General features: G+C 31.3%; 2 protein-coding genes and 1 pseudogene across 2 annotated transcripts; 1 reads left to right on the forward strand and 2 right to left on the reverse strand.

Moving 5' to 3' along the window:
• The first annotated feature begins 8,542 nt into the window (after window positions 1-8,542).
• On the forward strand, window positions 8,543-10,094 carry LOC8265007. Its single transcript, XM_015724679.2, has 5 exons — window positions 8,543-8,669; window positions 8,751-8,900; window positions 9,098-9,244; window positions 9,393-9,743; window positions 9,808-10,094. The coding sequence occupies exons 1-5, from the start codon at window positions 8,543-8,545 to the stop codon at window positions 10,092-10,094; spliced, it is 1,062 nt and encodes a 353-aa protein (XP_015580165.2).
• A 3,107-nt stretch (window positions 10,095-13,201) lies between these two features.
• On the reverse strand, window positions 13,202-16,361 carry LOC8264976 (elongation factor 1-alpha). The gene is made up of 3 exons (XM_048370651.1): window positions 16,107-16,361; window positions 15,081-15,557; window positions 13,202-14,320 (listed from the first exon to the last, which is right to left on the reverse strand). The coding sequence occupies exons 2-3, from the start codon at window positions 15,540-15,542 to the stop codon at window positions 13,433-13,435; spliced, it is 1,350 nt and encodes a 449-aa protein (XP_048226608.1). The 5' UTR covers window positions 15,543-15,557; window positions 16,107-16,361; the 3' UTR covers window positions 13,202-13,432.
• A 2,331-nt stretch (window positions 16,362-18,692) lies between these two features.
• On the reverse strand, window positions 18,693-23,563 carry LOC107261970 (annotated as a pseudogene).
• Between the last annotated feature and the right edge of the window lie 2,753 nt (window positions 23,564-26,316).

Consider the following 26,316-nt stretch of genomic DNA (forward strand, 5'->3'; position numbering starts at 1 on the left):
TATTCGCATCGGCTTCTTTTAAGATAATTATAAAATAGTGTATGAACTTGTCAAAATTTAATAATCAAGTATTTAAACTCTTAAATGTTATAATTTAGTGTGTAAGAATTAATAATTATTAAAATCTGAGTATGTGAAATCAGTTATTATATAAAAAATCTTATGTAGACAAATCAAATCTTATTATATTTTTAGTGAAAGATAATATTTATATGAAGGAACGTAGACCTTTCATGTAAATAATAAAAAGTACAAAGATAGATAAAAATACATAAATAAATACTATACATGTCGAATACTAATAATTAACATTATAATTAAGATTTTCATTCTCAATAATAACCAATTTTATTTTAGATGTTTGTCGTGATGAGTTGAAGAAGACAAGATATTGCACAAGTTAGATAGAAGTTTCTTTAAAAAAATTAATAAAAATATAGTGAGATCAGTATAATGATATTACAAGTAGATACTTTTCAAAAGAATTCATTAATCTACTAAGTTGATAATGTGTTTTAAAGTTATAGGTTTGTAATTGCTTTTTACCTACTACATACACTCAATTGTAAATTTATATTAGGTTCACACACTAAGTTATAACTTTAAAAAGTTTAAACACTTAATTGTCAAATTTTAATAAGTATGTATACTGGTTTTATAATTATTCAGTTTTTTTTAAATAGGTGACCGATTTCATATATTTAAATGCTAATAATATCTGATTTTACACACTAAATTCTAAATTTTAAAAGTATAAATACTTTATTGAGTTTACATACCATATTTATAATTATTACTTTAAGAAATTTCGTAACTTTAGTAATGATCTATATGATTTTATCATCATCATACTCTAACTAGGGCTGAGCACGGATCGATCCAATTCGGTTATCTATAAATCACCAGTACCATATCAAACCTCGGTTCTTTTAAAATAAAAGATACCAGTACCGCACCAAACATAAAAGGATCTGTACCGTATTGTACTAATTTTTACGGTTAAATACAGTTCGGTTCGGTGCTATTTTCGGTGCTAAAAAATCTAAAAGAACACAATTTTATTCTCAACTTTAATCAAATACATTTAGAGAAAATATAATTACCAACCTAAAGAAAGTAACATAAAAATCTGAATTAAAATTGTAATCGCATTCATAACAACATGTTTTGCAATTCAGTCACTTGCAAGTATAACAATTCATTCAATGTTCAAATACAAACCATTAAAATATATGTTACTGCTAGCATAAAAATATTTTGCAGACGAAAATCATTAAAATAAAATATTTTTCATAGTTGCAGTCAACAATCTACCCATCAAAAATAAAAATAAAAAAGAAAAAAAGAAAAAAAATATATGGGACTGAACAATGACGGCACAATTACGGGAAGGGAGAGCGCTAAAGAGAAAGACATCTACGTGAGCCAATTCTTGCTTTTGCATTTTTGCGAGCCAATTATGTGTGGCGCTAAAGAGAAAGACGTTTAGGCGAGCCAATTTCTTCATTCTTCCTTTTAATTTTCTGTCTAGAAATTTACTTTAGGGATTTTTCTTTTCTGAATTGAAAATTGAGAGGTGTGGCGGTGTGTTCTAAAGAGGAAAACGTCTATGCGAGCGAATTTCTTCATTTTTCCTTTTGATTTTCTATTCAGAAATTTTTCTTAGGGATTTTGTCTTTCTGAATTGCAAAATGGAAGGTATGGCGGTGTATTCTAAAGAGGAAGATAGTGTGTTCAAATTGTTAGGTGTATGCTTGTAGTATGTGGTGAGAAAAGATATTAGGGTTAAGTTAGTAGATAGTAAATTACAAATTTAATTTTAGAGTATGTATATTAGTATCAGTATACTATATGATATATTAATATATAACTTATATATTTTTTATAAAGTATAAAGTACATTATAATATTATAGTTATTTTTAATATGTAGTATTTTTTTTATTTGGATAGTACTTGCTTGAATTAAATAAAATGATAAATATAAAATAATTTTTTATACAGTATAAAGTATTTTATAATATTATAGTTATTTTTAATAGGTATTATTTATATAATATAAATAATTATTAATAAATATATATATAAAATTCAGTTCTACGGTTTGGTCCGGATCAGTATAAGACGGATCGGTTATGGTACGGTTTTTACTAAAGAACCAGTACCATACCGTAATAGAAAAGAAATTCGGATAAGTTCAATTCGGTTATAAAAAATGTTGGTTATTTCGGTTCTGGTATTTTTCGGTATGGTTATTCGGTTCGGACGGGAATCACCGAGATCCATGCTCAGCCCTAACTCTAACAGCTTAATTATTCAAGGTTAATGCTCAAGATGGAGCTTGACTGAGTTAACATTAAATTACTTTCTAATAACATTTTTCTTGTTTAATTCTAAAGCATTGAATAAGAATTTGTGATTCACTATCAAATTGTCAAAAAAAAATTGGGTACTTGTGATATCTTTGTGGAAATCTATATTTAACAAATTTTAATAAAATATGAAATAGTCCCTAATTATATATAACCGATCAACCCCACTTATCACAAGGAGAGCAAAGGAAGCCCTATATAATCTGAGGGCAAGAAATGGAGAACTAAGATTATGAGTAATATATAATCCTAATTCTCTATCAATGATTTTATATTTTCATCTAATTTTATCATCATAATGAGTAGATATAAATCGTAGAGATTAATGAAATTAAAAAAATAACTCGAATTTTATAAATTTTTAATATTAAATTTCTAGAATTGTACTGCAATATTAAAAATATTTTTTCTCAAACTATTTCAAATTTTTAGTACAATTCAATTTGTATTAGAGATTAAGTTTAACGGAATGGTTCGTACGAAACTATTCTATAATTATACACTTAAAAAGTATATGCCAAGTTAAATTAAGAATTAAAGATGTTTAAATATTAAAAGAAATATAATTCAGATATCTGTTAGATCAAATGAAAAGTAAAAGTATAAAATTGACTAAACGATATAAGTTCAAAAACATAAACATGCAATTAGCTGATCTTTTATAAAAAATGAGAAGCATATATTATTTCCTGAATTGATTCGGAGAATTGAAACCGTGTTAAAATAATGTATTATTTAGTGAGATAGTGCATTTGTTGTCTGGTGATGTACTTAAAAACCTCACATAGCATATCAATGAATTTGCAAGTGTTAATAAAAGCAAAATTATAAGTCAATTGGTTAGACATGATTTCTGTTCATTGAACTAAAAGACTAGATCTTTTACCCACCAAAGAATCAGAAAAAGGCAACTTTTAAAAGAAGAAAGAACAAAACCCTTTTGGCACCGACAATATCTCTTTTAATGACTACCCTAATAGCCTTGGGTTGTAGGCTTTGTAGCAAGTTGATACTAGCAACAAGCCATCCATTTTAGTGAGCATAAGCCAAAGCTCCACCATTTGCATGAAGCCATACATAGTAATCACAGTTATTACAATTCAGTTTCTTTCAATTCGATTTTTATTTCCGACAAATGTCGAGACTTTTATATATAAAAAAAGTAGTTCTAAAATCGAGTCTTTTTAAAAAAAAAATTTACTTTTTATGATAGTCTACTTCAATTCTTTTATAAAACTTTCGTTATTGGATTAGCTGCATACTCATACTCATGCATATGTATATATATATTTGTACGAGAAGTCATTATATGGTCTTGATCTATCATATACTATCAAATGATTCATTTAATGAAATAATGACATTTAATTTCTCTAAAAGCAGAACTAGTATAAGGGCATTTGTACTCTCTTCCTTTATATTTGAATCCTATTTTTAATTTATTTTTGAGATGTAAATTACAACATGGTTACCTGTTTAGAATGCTCAAGCTTTTATTATTATTAACATTTCTAATATTTGGCTTTTCAGTTTCGAACTTTGGCACTACACAATATATTTCTTTTATATAATGTATTATTGGTGAGTTTTTTTATATGGTACATTTAATCAAAAAATTTATTCCATATGATTTTGCTTTAGATTATTATGCAAATGTTGGGTTTGCTGCCACACCAAGTTAAGAAATTTGCTATCTTATTAATCTTTTTTATGGTTTAACAGGAAGAATTTATTAGATATTTTTGTTATAAGGTTTATCTAAGAAGGGAAGAAATTTAAATTTAAATTTAAATTTATGTTTAGATTAAGATGTAAGAATAATTATTATTTGTGACTCATATGAAAAATTTATTTTAATAAGAAAGTCTTATATCTAATGTTAAACACTGTGACTATTGACTATAGAAGTTCTGGTTTAATTTTGATGAAAAACTACCATAGTATAAATAAAAGTATGATCCAGTCTCTATCCCTAATGAAAAATAAAAATATAGAAAAATTTATGTTTTTTTTTTCTCCATCATCAAGAAAGAGGTCAAGTGAGAGAAATCATTCTCTATCAATTTCTTCCTTTTATTGGATTTATCAAATCAAATTTCAGTAGACAAATGTATGTTTTACTATTCTTATATATAAGAAAACATGAAATTCAAGATTTATGTGAGAGTTAAAGTTTTATACTAATAGATTATTTATTAATCATAATAATAATTTTACATAAGATCTTCATCCAATAAATTTTTTTTCAATATACTTTCAGCTGAAATTAAAAAGAAATAAAGCTAATATTCTTTGCTCAAGAGTATGTGAAAATACAATCTAAATTCTTTCTTTTCAAGAAAGGAAAATCAGATTTTGTAAGTATTATTACATGTTTTGGTCACTTTTGTTGCATTTCAATTTGATTCTACAATTTATTTTATATATTTAAGGACTAAAATATAGAATTGTCAACAAATCTCATGGAGTAAAATATTATTTTAAAATAATAGAGATTTAAGTGGCTAAACTTTTAGGATTATTTATAATTTGTCATTTTTTTAATATTCAATGGAACTATAAATTACACAACATAGCTAGTCATCTATTTAAGCTCGTCATAAAAATGAAAATTTGTCTAGTTTAGAAAAGAATTCAAGATCTTTTATTCCTTAAAATAAACGCTATTACCACTTAAGTTAGGCCTTAATTGTACTATTCTCATTTAATGGAACGACAATTGTTTTCTTTTTTTTTTTTTTTCTTTTATTCATTAGCGCAAAATGGCAATGGATAATCATTTTCTAGACTTACTATCTGGCTAAATTGCAAAAGAAAAGATGATTTAAATTCAACCGCTTCTTCCCATTAAAAGCAAATTCCTAACCTTTTTTAGCTTTCTTCAGATTTTAATTTTCTTTTAGAATAAGGATTAATTTGGCCTTTAAACTTTAAAGTTAGACTCAATCCGATCATGTTTTCACCTTTGTAACTAATTTAACCCTTGAATTTTTCAAGTAAATTTAATTTGCCCTTTTTCTAAAGTGAGTCTTCACGCCAAAAAAAAAAAAAAATCAATTTATGCCTATTTAAAAACTTTAAACCTAATTTGGCCGATTAGTTATAAAAAAAAAAAAAAGCTAATTAAAAAGAGCTAAATTAAGCTCTGTGAACAGTTCAAGGGCCAAATTGAAATTTATCTCTTTTCTTTTTTGGTGGTATAATACTAATGCAAATCATTCCAAGATATTTGTATAAACTAATAATTAAAACAATTAGGTGTTAAGAACATTTGGGTTTAGATAGAATTCCTTAAATTTGGGTTCATTGTCTAAGAAATTGGTCTAAAATCATATGATTAGGGATTTAAGCCAATTAGATAAACAAAGGGAGGACACCAGCTGCCACACACATACAAAATGTTCATGTCAATGTTCATTTTGACTAAACAAAAAAGTAAATAAATATGTATGCCTTTTTCTTAAATTTAAAAAAAAAAGAAAGAAAAAGAAAGGATATTATGATCCTTTTGACTTAAATTCTTGTGACCAATAAAGTATTTAATTTATTAGATTTTGTGGGCCATTTCGATGGAATGCCGGTGCCTGGTCAAATTTGTTCTTTTGTTTAATCAAGTCATGAATGGAGACTGAAAAAACAAAAGACAAAAATAAAAAATATAGAAGATAAATTGATTGATTTTTGTCTTCTTAAGAATGTAACTTGGTATTTTCACATATACAAATTGATAAAAAAATTGAGTGTTTAATAATTAAGAGTTCAATATTTAGAAGAGTTTGGTGTAAATTTTTAGAAAAATTTATAGAATTTAATTATAAATTTAAAATTTATTTTCTTAGTTAAAATAAGAATTTATTTAAAGTTCTGCATAATTAAATTTATAGAATTGATATGATTAAAAGGTAATAGAAAAAGTAGAATTTCTCAGCTGAATTTATATTGGTAAATAAAAATATTTTATAAGATCAAAACATTTGTTTTAATTATTATTTTCATTTTAATTTATGTCTCGTATTTCCTTTCTCCATAAATTTCTTATTATATTTTATTTCGAATATAATATTTATTTCATTTAAAATGCATTTGATAGTTGTTATTGAAAACATCAAATCTATAAAATCATTTACAAATGAATTCTATTTAAAGTTGAATAAGATGGATTTTTAGTGAATTTTAATCCAACACTAATCTTTTCTTCTCTTATTTAATATGCATTTAAATTAAGGAGTTAACTATTAGGATATATTAATATAATCAGGATTATAAGAAGATAAGGATTAAAGGTTAATACTTGCCTCATTTACCTTTGTTTGATATGTATTTTAATTAAGACATTAACTGTTAAAAGGGATTAAATGGGTAGTATGTTTTTGTTAATCCCCTCTCTCTCTCTTAGGTTAAAGAGGGTTAAAAGTAAAAAATAATATACATTTTATTACTAAACAGTTAAATCATTATAATTTATTAAAAAGATAGAAAACAAGTGGACCTGTCCAAGAATTATAAACTTCAAACCCTTCCCTGTCTCTTCTCTTTCTCTTTTTTATAATCAAAGTTTCATCCTTCCCCAATCACTTTTATATGGGCGGCAATTTCTTTTTTCTTTATTTTATATAGTTTAATAAATTAATATCAGTATATTCTTTTAAGGAATTTTATATACATATTAACTCCTGGTATAAGAATTGCGATGTGGTTGTTGAGTTATCATTTTATAAAAATAATAAAGAGAATGAAGAAATTTAATTGACGTTCAAACGGTCGGGCTTGTCAAAATATATTTATAAAGTTGATATGCGACTTAGTATCACTAAGTGGAATATATTTTCCGCATAAATATATTTTATTACTCCGGTAACACTATTGATGATAGTGAAAAATAGATATTTTACATATATTTTTTGATATTTAATATATAATTTTATTTTTTATATTAAAATGTATTTATAAATTCTTGTTAATAAAATATCCATATTTTTTTTAAGAAAATATGAACTTATTTTAAAAAACAATCTCTAATTTTATTTTGAAATGTTTATATTAATCATATTAACCATAAAAAAATTAATAACTTAATAGTTTCACATGTATTACTTCTATAATGGTTAAACTTATTTTTTCAGACTCCATCTAGACATGCCCCAAAGCTAAGAGCCAGCAATCTTAGAAGAAGCAGGGTTGCCCGCCCAAGCCCGAGAATTTTTTAATATCTCTCAGCCCAAGTCAGAGCCCTAAATTTTTTAAAATGTCCGGCCCGGCCCGACCAATTGTTAAACCTGTAAATACAGATCGAGTCTGGGCGGGTTCGGATCGGGCTTGAGCGGGTTCCAGTCGGACTTAAGTTTAGTTTTATTTAAACATATTACTAATAATAATAAAATCATAAATAGAAATAATAGGTAGCTAAGTGGTATGTAGCACCTAATTATAAGTTGAAGGTTATAGGTTTGAATGCTATGACATTTTTTTTTTTAACTAAACTAAACATCGGGTCGGGCCGGGCTTGTACACAAAAATTATTATCTAAACCCGGCCTGAAGAGTGCAGGCCTGAGCGGGCTGGGCGGATACCCAGACCCATGAACAAGTCTACCCAAAGCTAAGAGCCAGCAATCTTAGAAGAAACAAGATAATTTCAACATCTGAAATAAAATGGGTGCAGTTAAATCGATTTAGGAAAGAAATAATTATAAAATTAGTGTATAAATTTATTAAAATTTGACAATCAAGTGTTTAAACTTTTAAAAATTAAAATTTAGTATTCGAAACTGAAAATTATTAACATTTAAATTTATAGAACTGGTAATCTATATAAAAAAAATAAATAATAATAAAAATGGTATATGAAATTATTAAAATTTTTCAATGAAATATTTAAACTTTTAAAATTACAATTTGGTGTAACTATCTTTGTAAAAGTTAAACAAGACAGATATATATTTTAACTATTTTTGTAATTTTTTATTGTTTATATGAAAAAATTATCCTTTCTAATGTAAATATTATTTTTCCCTGTGAAAATATAATAGAATTTAATTTATCTACGTTATATATATATATATATATATATATAATCAGCAGAAAAGATAGTACTAAGCTAACTGAATGGATGCGTATTGATTCACTCTTGGAAGATGCAAGGAAATTAACTTAATTCAGATTTTCCTAAACAATGGGCTGGCATTCAAAAGAAAAAGAAAATCTGGAAAGTGCACTGGGAGAATCTACTTTGCTCATCCTGCAACTGGGGAAACAATACAATCTAAGGATGCTTTTGAATGTCATCAAAGGAGCCGTTAGTTTTTGAAGATTTGAGAAAGTTAATGGAATTACTCATCCAACTTTTTAAGTCAGCTTGTTATGCATTGGGACTATTGAAGATGACAAGGAGTGGAATGACTGTCTGTCTGAAGCTGTTGCTTGGGCAACAGGAGATCAATTGGGTAAACTTTTTGCAACAATCTTAGTCGACTGTGAAGTTGCTGAACCATTTGAAGTTTGGAGAACTAATATGGATATACTTGCGGAGGGTATTTTATTCAAACAGAGAGAGAAATTAGACTACCCGCGGCTCCAATTATATAGAGAAGTAGATTGAAAGCTACGCCTTATTAGAGATTGAGAATATACTTGTAGCACGTGGAAAATCATTGAAAAGTATCAGTGGAATGCCTATCCCAGAACGATCATTGTTGAGGGATGTGAATAATAGACTCCTAAAATGAAGAGATGAGTCATGACATAACACCAATGGGACAGTTACATGAGCAGTTACATGAAGGACTTAATGTTGATCAAAAGAACATTCATGAATCCATCACGGATTCAGTTAAAAGTACTCGGGGCAAATTATTCTTTGTTCATGGACATGGAGGTACTAGCAAGACTTTTCTTTGGAAGACCATAATCTCTAGAGTCCGATCAGAATAAGAAATTGTGCTTCATATTGTAACTTTTGGAATAGCAGCTCTATTATTGCCGGAGGAAGAACTGCTCATTCAAGGTTTCATATTACCTATTAGATGCATATGGGGAGTCAAGTTGTGACATTAACAGAGGAAGTCAATTAGTAGAAGTTCTTTTGCAGACATCTCTAATTATTTGGGATGAAGCTCCTATGGCAAATGAGTCCTCTTTTGAAGCATTGGACAAAAGCTTAAGAGATATAATGCAAGACAAATATGATGACAGCATGGATAGGCCTTTTGAAGGGATCATAATGGTGCTTGGAGAAGACTTTAGACAAATACTTCCAGTTGTGCCAAAAGGGAGCAGAAATGATATTGTACAAGCATCAATAACTTCATCCTACTTGTGGAATCATTTTGAAGTTCTGGTTTTGAAGAAGAACATGCGCCTTAGTCGGAATTCAGGTGAAACATTGGAAGATTTAAAAATGGTTGCTAGCCATAGGAAACGGAAATTCACATCAAGCAGAAGAAGATGATTTGGTTCCTGTTCCACCCGATATCATGCTAAATGAAAATGGAGATCCTATAAGAACCATAGTGGAGGCTACATATCCTTCTTTAAGGTCTAACATTGCAAATATTTCTTACACAAAAGAAAGGGCAATATTAACTACTAAAAATGACACAGTGCATGACATTAATAATGTTGCCATGAACCTTATAGAAGGAGATGAGATGACATACTTTAGCTCGGATTCTATATGCAAATCCTCCACTCATGTTAATGATAGAGGACAATCTCTATCCAACTGAATTTTTGAACACGCTGAAATTCTCCGGATTACCAAATCATTCACTTAAGCTGAAAGTAGGGGCCCCGATCATGTTGCTTAGAAATCTAAATCAGTCAGCTGGATTTTGTAATGGTACAAGAATGGCTGTAACGCGATTAGGAAAGTGGTTCCTGCAAGCAAAAACCATATCAGGGACGCATGTTGGAGATAAGATTTTGTACCTCGAATTACAATGACCAGCAGTGAATCAAAGTGGCCTTTTAGACTTAAAAGAACGCAGCTCCCTATCACTGTGTGCTTTGCGATGAGGATCAATGAAGCGAAGGCAAATCACTGAAGCAAGTTGGTTTATATCTTCGGAAACAAGTATTCAGCCATGAACAACTCTATGTGGCACTTTCTAGAGTGACTTCAAGAAAAGGGCCGATAATGCTTTCAACAGATTGGCGGTCATCTACAAGACTGTTAAAAATACTGTCTACAAGGAAATATTTACTGTTGTAAATAGAATCTAAGAGAGTTTTGGGTTATAAATAATGTCTCTTTCATATTTTATAAGAAACAATAACATGCAAATAATTCTAATACGTAATATTTATTTGAGTATGATTATATAAAATAATATACAAAATGCTAAACTATAAGAGCTTCAAACATTTCTAACCAAAGTTCTGTGTCTTTCAGGCTTTTACTAAAAAGCTGAAATGAATTGCACTATGTTGAAAGATCTACACTTTTGAGAAAGATAATTGGACAATAAAAGTTCGTATGGCCAGAATGTGGGAGACTCAAAATCTGAAAAACAATGGCGATGTCCTAAGCCTTGAGATGATTCTCATTGATGAACAGGTAAAGTTTTAAAATTAACAAAATTAGTGAACGATAGGTAATATACATATATGAACCTTACATTATACTGACAGTTTTTACATTATTTTTACAGGAGATATTGATTCATGCAATTGTGAGAAAGAACTTGATCAATAGGTTCAAATCCCTTTTACAAGGAGCAATTTACATTATAAAAAACCCAAAAGTGAGCGAGACTTTTGGAGATTACAGGCCTGTAAAAAATAACTTGAGGGTCTATTTTCTATTAATAATAACACTTGAGGAGATACAAGATTCTACTACAAAAATTCCGAGGCATGGATTTGAGTTTGCTAACTTGGAAACTATTGATGGCAGGGTTGATCAAGATTCTCCTTATCTTTTATGTTGATCATACTTCACCTCTATGTTATTGGAACTTCAGTAGCAGTTAGAGAGGCTGATCAAGTAACGACAGAAGGAACACCAAATGAAACTATGAGAAAAGACTTTGAACTGTTGATTGACATATATCAGATTGTTAAATTTAAAATTTCCAGTTATACAAAAAAAATTATAAAATGCTTCACTTACAATTTTGTGATTTCTCATATTTCCAGTGAAGAAAGAATTAAGATCACTTTATGGGGTTCTTTTGCAGAATCCTGGACCTTTTCTTGTTATTACTACATCAACTAAAGTTGGAAGATTTTTGCATATCTTCAGTTTCATTCAATTATATGTTATATATTATTCTATAGTGGGAAAAATTATTTATGTTCGCTGCAACTAGTCATGTTCATGCTGTTGGTATCTGTCCAGCCCGTTTAAGTCCGCCCGAAAATTTTCGGATTTGGACATCTTTTTTTTATGTTTAGCCCGTCCAAACTCGAATATGCAAAAGCTTACTTATTCTTTAGACAGGCTTGAAAATATCATTTTTTTAGAGCCCGTGTAATAAATCCGGCCTAATTTAAAAATTATAAAAAAATATAATATATTTTTTATGACGAGCTGGACTTAATCAAAAGTTTAAATCCGTATAACTGGACTGGGTCGAGCTCGGACTTTGACTTGAAACTTCAAGTCTAGTCCGAACCCAGCCCGGCCCAAAATTTGAACAGGTATAGCTGCAACAAAAGCAACAATAATTTATGTTAATCTCAAAATTAGTGAAGTTAATCAGATTCTCCAAAGGTAAAAATAGTTTAGCAAACATTTAATTATTATTTTTAGATTAACTAACTTATCAAATTGCTGGTAGTTACACAGTGACTAAGGAAGTATTCAGTCGATTGAAAAGCCACACTTCAACAAAGTACCTGTTGAACAACAAATGTTTGTTGATAGGAGGACAGTGCAAGATATCCTTCAAATGAAATGGGAATCAAAAGACCAGCTTTACGAATTTTCTATATTTGATTTAATTACATATATATATATTAAGAGTTCTCGAAATACTTAAATATTTTATGAAATTGCAGAAACGTGATCTCACTGTCATTGCAAGAACAACAAGACATCAATATATCAACATGCAATTCTTGTAAAAACAAATTGAAAACCAACAATGGAAACTTCAATTTGTGATAGCTGCAAAAAAGAATGCAATTTCCCTTTAATAAGGTAATTGCCATTTTTAGCTAACGATGCAACTAAAGCAGCACTCTGCTATAATTTGACTTCCTATGGTCTTTATATTCTTAATATTTCCTATAACTTGAGTGGCAATATATTATGCAAAAAAAAAAAAAGTGAAAATTAATGTTATTTTATCTATTATTTCTAGAAAAATATTATAAATTAATTGTGCAGAAAACAATTTGTTTTCAAAATAAAATTGAACGATTTCAATATTAAAGGAGGAGGAATGGAAAACTTCATGGTATCAGAAGTGTGACAATAAGCTTGAGAAAGAACATTAATTGCAGATTCTTGAAGAGGTATAATAAAAAATAATAATAAATTAATTTTTCTCATTTCTTTTATATTGCCAAAAAGATTAGAAATAGCAACTCATAAAGAATCTAAATATGCAAGGAAAATGATGATCTGGATTCTGATGGCAACGAGGACTTGCAGCAAAATCAGCAAGTACTTCCAATTTTCTAACAAAAGCAGCATACTGAGATTTATACCATGGCTAGCAGCAAAATAAACAGTGGAAATTGCATCAGGGACTCTGTCAGAATTGGTAACGATTCTCTGGAGGATTTGCTGTTTGTAAGCTCATTGGCCAATTTCATCCTCTCCAACGAACCACATGTACCAAATCACAAGAGCTACTCGACACAGCATCAGAATATTAACATACCCTGAAAGAAAACAGTAGACTTTGTTCTCCCATTATCAGTCGGCATAAGTAAGTAAATTCTCAATTCTCAACCATACACAAACCTCACTAGAAGAATGCCTTCAAACATCCAAAACAAAATGGTGCCTTCAAACATACTACGCATCCACTGCCTATACAAGGCAAATATGTGGGCGTAGCAACTAGACAATGTACATTAAAAAAAAACCTTCCAACAGCTAATAATTTAACTCTCATTTTCCTCCCTTCTTGGCAGCAGACTTGGTGACCTTAGCTCCGCTTGGGTCCTTCTTCTCAACACTCTTGATAACACCCACTGCAACAGTTTGGCGCATGTCCCTAACAGCAAACCGACCCAATGGAGGGTACTCGGAGAAGGTCTCAACAACCATGGGCTTGGTTGGAATCATCTTCACGAAACCAGCATCACCATTCTTCAAGAATTTGGGCTCCTTCTCAAGCTCCTTACCGGATCGACGATCAATCTTGGTTAGGATCTCAGCAAACTTCACAGCAATGTGGGAGGTGTGACAGTCCAACACTGGAGCATATCCATTTCCAATCTGACCAGGATGGTTCATGATGATGACTTGGGATGTGAAGTTGGCTGCCTCCTTTGCTGGATCGTCCTTGGAGTTTGAAGCAACAAAACCTCTCTTAAGATCCTTGACAGCAACATTCTTAACATTGAAACCAACATTGTCACCAGGGAGGGCCTCCTGGAGAGCCTCGTGATGCATTTCAACCGACTTAACTTCAGTTGTCAGTCCACTGGGTCCAAAGGTCACAACCATACCAGGCTTGAGGACACCAGTCTCCACCCGACCCACTGGAACTGTTCCAATACCACCAATCTTGTAAACGTCTTGAAGTGGGAGACGAAGAGGCTTGTCTGTGGGCCTCTTTGGCTCATTGATCTGGTCAAGAGCTTCAAGTAGGGTTGGTCCCTTGTACCAGTCAAGGTTGGTGGACCTCTCGATCATGTTGTCACCTTCGAAGCCAGAGATGGGAACGAAAGGAATTTTATCGGGGTTGTATCCGACCTTCTTCAGGTAAGAGGAAACCTCCTTGACAATTTCATCATACCTGGCCTTGGAGTACTTGGGAGTAGTAGCATCCATCTATAGAAGGCGAAAAAACACAAATTAAACTAACATCAACTTCATTCCAAGGATCGCAAAGCCAACAAGAAAAAGCATAAACCAAAGAAAATAAAGACTTCATATGTAATAAACTAGAAAATTCCTGGCTGTCTATCAGAAGAATTCAATTTATAGCATCTCAAGACCTTGGGCTAGAAATATAAACAGCAGGAGGAATGCAAGGAAACTTAACACACAATTAAGTTCAGTAATGAAATTCATTTTGATTGCTAGAAGCTAAAAGGAACATTTATGTGCATGAAAATTTTACAAAGTAAAGAAAGTGAAAAGACAAAAGATATTCAAAATCAAATCGCAATGGCAAAACAAATAAAGAAGGACAGCCAAGGACTTATCCTCAATAGTTCCTTTTAAAGAACAACTGACCAATAAACCATTTCTCATCAGTGATGAGAGAAAAAATTATCTCCAGGGTAGCTGGGCAAAGTTTTCATAAAGTATCAACATATGGGAGAGAGGGAATTGGACCACAAATAGTTTTTGGTTAATGACCGGAGCCACAAACCATTACCTCTCCAGAGGTAGACAACACATAATCCTTCAATAATGTGAATACACATCATAGTATTGGACCATGCCCATGAATGCCAGCAATTTTAAAATCAATTCAAAATTGCACTTATACTTTGTAAGCGCCCTTTATTAGAAGGTGAATAATATCTGTGTAGAACATGTAACAAGAACAAACAAGCAATTATAACAAGATGGTTTATTTCACCTTGTTGCAACAGCAAATCATTTGCTTGACACCAAGGGTGAAAGCAAGGAGAGCATGCTCACGGGTCTGACCATCCTTGGAAATACCAGCTTCAAAACCACCAGTGGTGGAATCAATAATCAGAACAGCACAGTCAGCCTGTGAAGTACCGGTAATCATATTCTTGATAAAGTCACGATGTCCAGGTGCATCAATGACGGTGCAGTAGTACTTGGTGGTCTCAAACTTCCACAAGGCAATATCAATGGTGATACCACGCTCACGCTCGGCCTTAAGCTTGTCAAGCACCCAAGCATACTTGAATGACCTCTTGTTCATCTCAGCAGCTTCCTTCTCGAATCTCTCAATGACACGCTTGTCAATACCTCCCAACTTATAGATGAGATGGCCAGTAGTAGTTGACTTTCCAGAGTCGACATGGCCAATGACCACAATGTTGATGTGAACCTTCTCCTTACCCATTATAGATGCCTAAAACTGAAGTAATATAAAACACAAGAGTTAGTACTACAGATGGTAACGGCATCCATATATCAAACGGCCCAAAAGCCAAAAACATCAAAAAAAATCATATCACATGGCAATTAGAAAGAAAATTTGATAAACAGGAAACTATGAAGAAATCATCTTTAAGATGCAATTTCCTATCAATTCAATAATCATGTAACACTGGTAACTAGTAAGTGACAAATACAAATAATAGAAATTGAATCAAATTAATAACGATTCACAAGCTACATGATGAATTATACTTGAATCTGCTAAGATTTGGATGAATAGACAAGCTAATTACACAATAAGTAAACTGCATATACTATTTATTACAGTAACTGGAATATATAACAGTAAATCAAATAAAAACTAACTTGATTAAGCAAATTCAAAATAACCATAATCAAAACAAATATCATAAAAGATTATGATGAAGAGAGAAGGCAAAGAAAACAATATAGACCATACATATCAATTAGATTGAAACATCTATGAACTGTGATTAAGAGAAAAATAAGAGATTTATTAGCTTACCTGAAGAGATTGAAGTAGAAAAACTCTAACAAAAGCCCTGCTGAGCGAAACGCAGCAAAAACAAGGGCAAATTGTAAGCAAATGAAGGATAAACGATCACTTTTATAGTGAAAAACACAGGCTAGGGTTTTCTGAGCAGGCACTGTAAGTTTATTTACATTAATACCCTCAACAAAAAAACATAACGACGAACTTGCCCAGACGCAACAGTGAAGGAACCTTGTAAAAGTCAAACCATGGAATCTGTCCTTCCCTTGGTTCAATATTAAAACCCCTAATCTTCTTCAACATTTTCAATAATATACGACAGCTACGAGCACTGCAAACCCATTACTACGATCAAAAAGACAGCCTCTGATGTCTGCAATTTCTTTTTAAATGTAGATTGTTGATAACAATCATTGTAGTTGCCAAAGAAAAAAAAGGGTAGACAGATGCCTTAAATGAGAGCTGCTGAAGGTTCTTTAAATAATTAATTTGTATCATACTGTAGTTTATACATATACATGTAGGGAAAGATAATAGTTTAAATTTGAAATTAACAGATCGGAGTATGATATTCATGACATTATTTTTCGTTTGATTGAACAATAAATAAGCACATTCGCCAGCTGAGTAAATTCTAAAAAAAATTTGAAAAATATATATCTAAATAAAAACAAATATCATGAAAGAAAATACAGACTGCTAGGTTTTGGTGAAGTCGACGTCGCATTGAATCAAAAGTTCATTCAAATCTTGTAAAAATTTGAAATCGTTTCCGATCAAATCAGCAACCTTGTTTTTCAAGTTCATATCTGTAATCACTCTCTAGCTGTACAAATACAAACACTTCAGGAATTACCAATACTTGTCATGATCGCCCAAGTGATCTTTAATTCTGTTACAGAAAATAAAAGCTTCCTTGTAACATCTTTTGTTCTTCAAATTTTTCTTGAATGAATCGTCATCCTTGTCACGTTCAAAGAGACTTTTAAGAGTTCATCATCTGACTGGTCAATCACCTGAAATCTAAAAGAGGAGGAATTAAGATATTAAATATAGTCTTTATACTGTTTTTGAGGTGAGATTGTTCGACGATGGCAGTGTTGCTTTAGTAGGAGGAATAGGAATAGGAATTAGCATGTAAAATAGTCCACCTTCTCTTGAATGCATTAAAAAGGATTAGGTTAATTATTTTAATATTGTTCAGATTTTTTTATTTATTTTTTGATAATTCATTATAATGTTATTGTATTTTAATATCTAGAATACCAATGATTAATCACAAATAAAATATCTAAAGTAGTTTTAACAAATAATTAATTTAATTTTTTTTCTACTGTAAAATATAAAAATTGACTTATGATTTAATTTTTAAAATAAGTGTGATTTTTTTAAAAATATTTTAGTATATTAAGAATTATATTGTTAGCAATTTGTGTTCAAATTTATCAACAGTATTACTAGTTTTGAAAATTAAATCTCAAACGATCTGATTGCTGCAAAATAGATCTCATCGGATAAACGACGAATATCATATCATTCAAAACTCATCAAAATTAACTAAAATTAAAAAAAAAATTAAATTATGAGACTATTTTCTCTCTCTTTTTGATTTTTTTTTCAGACTTTCTATAAAAATTGACATGACTAGTCTTAGATAAAAGTTAAATTGGTAAGGAGTCGTGAAATTGCAATCAATTAAACACTAAATAAATAAACTATAACTATTTTATTAACAGTGTTAGTAAATTGATGGAATCGTGGGGAAGTCGTAACCGATTAAACACTAAATGAACGAACTATAACTATTTAATTAACAGTTTTAGTGAATTGGTGGAATCGTGGTAGAATCACAACTAATTAAATACTAAATGAATGAACTATAACTATTTAATTAACAGGTGAATTTAGATATAAACTGTTAATGTGTCATAAAAAGACCACGTGTATCAAAAGATTAAATTACATAATCAAATTTGTACTTTTCCCTTTTTCCTATTTTATTATATTAAATTATTCTTTATGTTATTAATTTATAATATCTTTTACTTAATTTAATAATAATTAACTTGATTGATAATAAAAAGTCATTATCTTATAAATTTCACTAGTTTTATGTAAAGGGTTTATTTAGTTAAAAAATCATAATATAAATCTCTATTTTTAAATGTTTTTAATAGTTTAAATAACTAACTCATTTTTAAGTATGAATGTGCCTAATATTTCTTTAATAAAATATGAATTTTATTTTAGTAAATTATAAGATTAAATCATTTATTTTAACATATCTGAAAAAGAGATAAAAACTAATTATTGCAAATAAAAACTCTATTAATATAATTTGATAAACTTATCAGAAATAAAAAAATTCATTTATTTACAAAAGAAAATAACTTATTAATGAAAAATTTAATAGAATGAAATAATAATTAATTTCATTGATGAAAGAGTATAATTTAATATTAAAAACAAAAAATAAAGTGTCGTATTAGTGAAGTCGTAAAACGGTAATGTTTGCAAGTGATGCAAAATCCGAATTGATAAAATGAAACATGGATTATGCGATTAAAGACCAAACTTTCTAACCCTAAAAGACAGATAAGTGTCAAGAAAAAGGCATATAAATAAGTAAACCTCAAATATAACAGAACCTAGTCCAACCAAAATGGAATGACAAAACTACAGCTAACCCACAGGCTAAGGCCCAAACGTGGGCTGCAAAGACCCAATATACCAAAAAACAGAAAGCTAATAAAATTGACCATCTTAAAGAGATAATAATTATTCGGCAATATATAGGAAAAAAATGGATTCACATCTCACTTTCCTCCTTTCTTAGCGGCAGACTTGGTGACCTTAGTCTGCTTGGGTCCTTCTTTTCAACGCTCTGGATAACACCGACAGCAACAGTTTATCGCATGTCACTAACAGCAAAACAACCCAATAGAGGGTACACTGAGAAGGTCTCAATAACCATGGGCTTGGTTGGAATCATCTTCACGAAGCCAGCATCATTATTCTTCAAGAATTCGGGCTCCTTCTCAAGCTCCTTACCGGATTGGTATCAATCTTGGTTAGGATCTCATCAAACTTCACAGCAATATTGGAGGTGTGACAGTCCAAAACTGGAGCATATTCATTTCCAATTTGACCAGGATGGTTCATGATGATGATTTGGGATGTGAAGTTGGATGCCTCTTTTGCTGGATCGTCCTTGGAGTTTGAAGCAACATAACCTCTCTCAAGATCCTTGACAACAACATTCTTAACAGTGAAGGGCCTCCTGGAGAGCCTCGTGATGCATCTCAACAGACTTAGCTTTAGTTGTTAGCCCGTTGGGACCAAAAGTTACAACCATACCGGGCTTGAGGATACTAGTCTCCACACGACCCACTTGGACAATTCTAATACCATCAATCTTGTAATCGTCTTGAAGTGGGAGAAGAAGAGGTTTGTCTGAGGGTCTCTTTGGCTCGTTGATCTGGTCAAGAGCTTCAATGAGCATTGGACCCTTGTACCAGTCGAGGTTGGCAATCATGTTGTCACCTTCAAAACCGAAAATCGGCACAAATGGGATTTTGTGAGAATTGTGTAACACTCGGAATTTTTATATATTTAATAATAAATTTTTATTTAAGTTAATTTTAGCTTTATTTTTTATTCGGTTTAATTAGAATGATTTAAATACAAATTTTGAATGTTCATGTTAGATAAATAAATGAGTTATTTTCCATATCCAATTAGTTTGATTTTTAAGGAGTTAATTAAGTAAACTATTTGAGAAATGATTATATTTTGGTTATTCAAATTTTTTTTCCAAATGCATATTTATATAAGTAAAATTATATATTGGAAAATTATGGTAGAATTGTAAAGGATGTTTATAAAAGAATTTTGGAAAAATTGGTATTATAATTGATTAGTAGTATTAAATTTTAAGTTGGAAATTGATTATTTAATTTAATTGTGTGTTAGGACTAAATTGGAAATTTATTTTGGAATAAGGATTGAAAGTATAATGTTATTTTTATGGGGTTTTAATAGAAATTTGTGAGCTTGGTATTTTTGTAAATAAATATGTCGGTCGGGGATATTTTTGTAATTGTGTATTTTCAATAATTCAGATTTGGCCCAAATTAAATAGTTAGGGGCTTAATTGAAAGGCTAAAAAGAAGTTTGGGGGTCAAATTGGAATTCTGCAGGATGAAATTGTAAGTAATTAAGAAAGTTAAGGGACCAAATTGCAATAAGGAAAAGTTCGGGGGCCTAATGTCAATATTGAAAGGAAAGAAAATTGGGGAAGAAGAAAGGAAAAGAGAGAGTGCGGCGCCGGGAAGAGAGAGAGAGAGGGGCCGATGGCGAGCTCGGGCGCGGGCCGACGGAGGCGGCGTCTGTTGGCGAATCGCGCAACGTGTGGCGGCTTTCGGCCTTCGGCCGATCTCGATGGCGATCGGCTCCCCGGAGAGAGCTTCCTTTGGCGGGCGTGTCGGTTTAGTGGCCGGAGGAGAGTTCGCGAAATGGTGGCGATCGTGTTTTCCGGTTTTCCGGCGAGCTCCGGCGGAGGATGGACGATCGGAGGGCGTATCCGACTCTCACCAAGCTTCGCGATGGCACCGGTTTTGTGGCGATCGGGCTCCGTTTGCAAATCGACGGTCGTGATCGTCCGCAAATTTTTCTGGACGATCGGGTGTCAGATCGGAAAATCGGAAGCAGGGATCGTCATCAGCGCGTCGTTGTGAGTCCGATGGTGTGTTCGGATCGTCGATCGGACTTGAGGCTAGTCGACCGAGCGACCGAGCATCTCGGTAATTTTCTTTGGCCCGTTAATTTTAGAAATTCTTGGTTTAATTGTGTCTATTGGATTATATTGAGTATTTGATGATTTTTGTGAGTCATAAATAATTGTTAGTTTGCCTGCCATAGTCGTGTTTTTGTCTTTGTGTGGCGAGTCGGAAATAGTGAAGTTCGGGGACCCGACTCCTATTGTTTGAATCGTTAAGTATTTGGAGTGTTTTTCCGGCAGTCCTGGACCCGTTTTACTGGGGTAATGTTCGTGTTGTAGGGGAGGTTCGCACGGATTTTCGGTAGAATTCTCCGAGTCGAGATTCTTAGACAGTCGATCCTGTGAGTCTAGACCTAGGATTAAAGATCGATTGTTTCAGCGTTTTGATAAATTGTTTTCCGTGACTAGATTGTCCGTTTGTTCGGCTCGCTCCAACTGAGGCACCGGAGCAGAGCTAGGAGGTCGCCCAATCCTGTGAGTTAAAGTCATATATCGCTTATGCACGTATCATGCATAAAATTTGATTTGCTACTATGATTATTCATTTGCAATTTTAATTTTTCATTTAATTATTATCATTATTTTCATGATGCTTTTAATTACTATTTAAATATGTTTTTCCTTTATCACCAATTTTAATATTGCATGATGACTCGGGATGGGACTACAGAGAACATAGGAGTTGGATGAGTGTTCCAAATATAATATGAGAGAGATAGGAAAAGGGTAAAGAGGTAAAAATTTTGAGAAAGAAAGATTAGGACACATACGGTGAGCATCGCTCTCTGGGCTTAGTAGAGTGTGGTTGCCGGAGTAAGGTCCCTGGTCGAGCATTGCTCTCTGGCTTATTTGGAAATTTAAGTGACCGGTGGAGGTAAGGTCCCTGGTCGAGCTATGCTCTCTGGCCGATCTTATTGGATAAGAGAGCCGAAAGGCTAAGGTTGAGAGTTAAGTGACCGGACTGGAGGTAAGGTCCCTGGTCGAGCTTTGCTCTCTGGGCGCCAGTCCTGTTGGAATGAGAGGTTTGAGATGTTAGAGTTGAGGTTAGTTGAGACATAAGTGTTGAAATAAATCGAGATGTTAGAGTTGAGATTAGGGTTATACTGAAGTACTCCGTCCCGTTGCATGTGGAATAATTTTTATTTAAGCATGGCATGACACATATGTCTTAACATGACACATATGGTTCGCGTGATTAATTAATTATTCTTAAAATTAAATGAATGTGATATTGAAATGTTTGAAACTGTTTTAGATGTACGATATTAGCTCACTCTCGAGCCTCATTTTTATTTTTTCGGATTCGTATTTGTTAGTCCTCTCGCGACTCTTATTCAAGAACTCCTTCATCATCGGGTGATGTATTTGATTTGGTATGTAAATTGGTAAATCTTAGATTCTCCGCAGTAGTAATAGTAGATGTATCAGTTGTAAATTTTTTAAGTTTCAGGTCTCGCCTAGTTCTTCTAGCAGACCGATTAAATTATGTAAAATGTAGCATTTAAGATAATTTGTGGCTTTAATAATATTATTTGAGATAAGATTTGTTTAAATCAGTGAGTGTTAGGCTTACTACGGGTTTCGGTGGCCTTAAGCCTACCCATTCCCTAGTGCCGGTCACGGGCCCACGGGTGGGGTCATGACAAATTGTATCCTACATTCTTTAAATATGAGGAGACTTAATTCACGATTTTATCATACCTAGCCTTTGAGTACTTGGGAGTGGTGGCATCCATCTAAACAAATCCACAATTCAATCTAAATCAGCTAAATTAAAAAGTAGCAAACATTTAATTATTTGAAGCATATATTGCAGTAATGTGAAAATGTTCAACTAGGTGGAACAACATTTAACTGTGTATATAATGATATCTAAACCAAATGCTGAACCAATTTGTAATAAAAGACGCCAAAACACAAAGAGGAGAGAGAGGGAATCGAACCCTCAAAGATACTGGATTATTTTTATCTAGAGCCATAAACCATTAGGCCATCTCTCCAACGTAGACAACACAGAAATCCACAATAAAGTAAACACTCAACATAGTGCTGGACCATGTCCATGAATGCCACATTTCAATAAATATGCCCTTTATCAATAGATTAACAACCACGTACAACAAAAGGCAAAAATAAAAATATACCTAAATTTTTGTTTTTGCTTATTACCTTGTTGCAGTAACAAATCATTTGCTTAACACCAAGTGTGAAAGCAAGGAGAGCATGCTCACAGGTCTGACCATAGAAATACCAGCTTCGGAACCACCAGTGGTGGAATCAATAATAAGCACATCACAGTCAGCCTGAGAGGTACCAGTAATCATGATGTCTAGGTACATCAATAACAGTGCAGTAGTACTTGGTGGTCTTGAACTTCCACAAAGCAATATCAATTGTGATACCATGTTCATGCTCTGCCTTGAGCTTGTCAAGCACCCAATCATACTTGAATGACCTCTTGTTCATCTCAGCAACCTCCTTTCTGAACCTCTTGATCACATGCTTATCGATACCTCCAAGCTTGTAGATAAGAGCCTAGTGGTAGTAGACTTGTCGGAATCGACGTGGCTGATGGCCATGATGTTGATGTGAACCTTCTTTTTACCCATGATTGATTGATATCTAACACGAATCTGAAACAAATAATAAGAATTTCCTTAATTTTTAAACAGATCCAATACAACAACAACAACTATATCGTAATTTGATAGTTAAGGATCCTCGAGTTTACCTAATGAGACAGCTGCGGAGATTCAAAACCCTAGAAACCCTACTTGTTGATGCGGCTGCAATGCAAGGAACCAGAACGTTAGCAGAAAGACAGGTGAGATTTATGATAATGGGTATGTATTTATAGCGGTAAATGAGCTAGGATTCTTCTAAGGTTTCGTGGGACTGACTCATGGTTCTACCCTTCATTTTTACATGCAATGACAGAAATTGGTCCTCCTTACTTGCAGATGAAGGCAAGGCATGTCTCCTCTATTTTCATTTTTTATTTTTTTTCTTATTTTTCCCGTTTTAGTTCTTTCAAACTAGACACAACACATCGGAACAATGAAATTAAATTAACGTTATAAAAGAGAAATCATAATTGTGATTGATTTTATCTTTCTTATTAATGTAAAATGACGACAAACCTGCACACAGTAAATTATAATAATATCTTATACTATGAAATTATAAGCAACACTTATTTGTTGCTTGATGAAACGATGCATTAGAATTCATTTGTTGATGCCATTTTTTATTTTCGTCTATCCATTGCTTACGCGCAAACATGGGATTAAGAATATGTAGGACAAGTAGATTAATATTTCTGAATTATAAGCCTTTCTGTGCAGCTTAGGTAGAAGACGAAGAAAGCCCCCTTTCGAGGGGTCCGAGCCATAAGTGAAATACCACTATGGAAGAGCTATAATTCTAATTTTATGGCCAAATTATATAAGAAGATATTTACGTTTTTAATAATTAATTTTAATATTTTCTACTAAATTATTATTTTTATATAGATGTTAAATATAAATAAAATGTTTAAGATATTCATAATAGGTCATATTTTGTCAAATTATATTAATATACTTATTTTATTACATTATTCAATCGAAAATAAATATTAACTAAATGTAAAATACTAACTCCCACTAATATACGTAGTGTATTAATGAACTAAAATATTATTAATACGTGTTGACTTAATTTAGTATTTGTTAGCTTGATTAATTATAAAATATATTATTTTATGAATTTTTTTTATAAAATTTTTATATAAGGTATTTTCTAGTTAAGGCACCTTGACTCATATTTTAATTTTTAAGATTCTTTTAATATCTACAATCTTAACTTTAAGATATTAAGGTACCTAGTATTTAAATATAAAAGTAACTAATATTTATTAGAAAATATTAATTTTGATTTTTAAGTTTTCAATAAATTATAAAATTGTGTTGATTATTCTAATATTTCTAAAAATAATGTTAAATTAATTACTAAAATAGACAAAACTATTAATACAAGTTAATAAAATTTAAAAGTATTATGGTCCTTTTATTTACAATTATAGAATTAGCATTTTAGATAAAATTAATAGAAGAATGATAGAATTAACATTTTAGATAAAATTAGCAATTAGCTAATAGGAAATTTTATAACTTCATTAAATAAAAAAATATCAAACTTAATTATTAAAATAGAAAAAATATATTGATATAATATGACAAAACTGAATACCATTAAAATAATTAACTCAAAATAAATTCTACAAAACATTATTAAGATTTAAACAGAAATTTGAAAACACAATAAAACTTTTCTATAGTGATACTCTATATAGAAATAACTCCTACATAGTAATAAAAAATTACATTCTCAATTTGGGCTAGTTATAAATAGAAATTAACTCTCTATTGTAATAAATTATAAAATTTTTAATTCTCGTCTTAAAAATAATTTTTTAAATCTTCTATATAGTATTGTCTCACTGTAATATTGTTTGGTCTCATTAATCTTATTTGTATAACATGTACAAGATATTTACATATTTTATCTCTAATTTCTATCATTCCACCAACAAGATTAAGCATTAAGTTTAAAGAAAAGTTTTAGTACTCAAACCTTCATTAAGTTATAATCTTCTCATAATTATAAATTTTATTTGGCCCCAAATGTATGACTATAGACATGTTTTACTGTAATGTCTAAAAATAGCGTCAACCAGATATTTAGAAATAACATTAAATTATTAGTAGATAACCAGATAATTTTATCTACATAAACATAGCATCCCGAAGTATATCACCAAATTCTAAACCAAGCCAAAGATAATCTAACTCTTATTTAGAATCAGTTCGGTATATCGTGTTAAAAGGCTTGTATAACACAACAATACTAAATTAAAATTTTAAAGTAGCATTAAACACCCTAATTACTAGGAATTGTACTAAATTTTGATAAGATATAACAGAAAGTAGTGAAGTATAAACTTATAGAAACCAAAATTGAAAAGATTCAACTCAAGCATACAACAAAGTAGAGTTGCAAAAAGAAACTCCCATATGCCAACTATGGTGCCACTGCCTTGGGATCTACAACTAGAGAATGGACACAGATAGGTTGAAACAGAAACACAAAAGAAGCATCTCAAAAAACTAGCGTAGTAACATAAATTATCCTTGCTAAAATTATTAAATCTAGCGATCCGCATAATTCACTTGCCTCCCTTCTTAGTAGTGAATTTGGTAACCTTAGCTCCACTTGGGTTCTTTTTCTCAACACTTCTAATAACACCGATATCAGTAGTCTGACGCATGTCTCTAATAGCAAAACGACCCAATGGAGGATACTCAGAGAAGGTCTCAATAACCATGGGCTTGGTTGGAATCATCTTCATAAAACCGACATCACCATTCTTCAAGAACTTGGGCTCCTTCTCAAGCTCCTTAG

This window comes from Ricinus communis, chromosome 2 (assembly GCF_019578655.1).
Source record: "Ricinus communis isolate WT05 ecotype wild-type chromosome 2, ASM1957865v1, whole genome shotgun sequence".
In the NCBI taxonomy this organism is placed as follows: Eukaryota; Viridiplantae; Streptophyta; class Magnoliopsida; order Malpighiales; family Euphorbiaceae; genus Ricinus; species Ricinus communis.

Bases quoted from the DNA above. Each gene is read 5' to 3' on its own strand.
- LOC8264976 (XM_048370651.1), bottom strand. From the start codon at position 15,542: ATGGGTAAGGAGAAGGTTCACATCAACATTGTGGTCATTGGCCATGTC. The intron at 14,321-15,080 runs GTGAAATAAACC...CGCCTTCTATAG, and splicing joins TGATTTGCTGTTGCAACAAG to ATGGATGCTACTACTCCCAA.
- LOC8265007 (XM_015724679.2), top strand. From the start codon at position 8,543: ATGGGCTGGCATTCAAAAGAAAAAGAAAATCTGGAAAGTGCACTGGGA. The intron at 8,901-9,097 runs GTATTTTATTCA...CCTAAAATGAAG, and splicing joins TATGGATATACTTGCGGAGG to AGATGAGTCATGACATAACA. The intron at 9,744-9,807 runs GTGAAACATTGG...CACATCAAGCAG, and splicing joins GCGCCTTAGTCGGAATTCAG to AAGAAGATGATTTGGTTCCT.